The sequence below is a fragment of the Penaeus monodon genome, chromosome 25 (genome assembly GCF_015228065.2).
Source record: "Penaeus monodon isolate SGIC_2016 chromosome 25, NSTDA_Pmon_1, whole genome shotgun sequence".
In the NCBI taxonomy this organism is placed as follows: domain Eukaryota; kingdom Metazoa; phylum Arthropoda; class Malacostraca; order Decapoda; family Penaeidae; genus Penaeus; species Penaeus monodon.
In genome coordinates, this window is record NC_051410.1 from 31,628,295 (window position 1) to 31,629,143 (window position 849).

An 849-nucleotide genomic window follows, 5' to 3' on the forward strand; every position below is an offset into this window, starting at 1 on the left:
ATGGTAACAAAAACCCACAAAATAAATTTAAAAAGAACCAGGGCACAAAGACATTATCATAGTCTAAAACCCTACAAAATTAGAATAAAGATCTACGGGAATACACATAAAATCAGTACCAACAATTTCTATTTTCTTATATTTGCAACTAGTATTTACAATTCTCGAAATCCTACCTGTGACAATGGCCACTTTTCCCTTCAAACCCAATCCGTTTGACGTTGCCATGGCACGGTTAAGTTGCTGCGACGGCTTTTTTCAAGGCAAATTCAGAGTGACCGTGAATCAGCTGATCGGCTGTGGCGGCGCCGGCTCGTGTTTATCTTCACAGCATTCGAGTCCCCACGTGATAAAAATTTCAACATGTTGTATATTCATGTGATAATTTAATTGGAATATATTATGGTATTTCCAGTCAACACTTTTCATTATGAAATTGATATAGGATAAATGGGAGTTTGAAAAGTATTTTGGAACGTCACTTCTTAACTTACACGGGTGCCTTACACTAGCCAACACCGATACCATAATATACACGTTTTTACACTCTTTTTATGATCATTATATCATCTATCGCCCTTCGTCTCATCCAAAATGTTAAATTGAGCTGCAATACTAATCTTTCCTTATGTTCATGTTTTATCACATGCACTTCAGACTTATCTCATTATGGCCTTCAAAGTATGACCCACAGAACATAAAATATACCCCTAGAAAATATACCTGCATCTTACATTTAAAGTTATAATTTTCTGCGGATGTTTTCTCTCCAGTCGTCGTCGCTTTTGGTAAAATGATTGAACTTCTCGATTATTTCAATACAAAATCAGATTAAAAACTGCCCACCCA

General features: G+C 35.9%; 1 protein-coding gene across 1 annotated transcript in view; it reads right to left on the reverse strand.

Annotated features, from left to right (window-relative positions):
• LOC119589147 (3-oxoacyl-[acyl-carrier-protein] reductase FabG-like) overlaps positions 1-335 on the reverse strand; it is a gene marked incomplete in the record, with an annotated part of 11,196 nt that extends 10,861 nt beyond the window's left edge. Inside the window, 1 exon segment of the mRNA XM_037937723.1 lies at positions 177-335. Coding sequence (XP_037793651.1) covers positions 177-228 — 52 coding nt within the window.
• Positions 336-849: the final 514 nt, after the last annotated feature.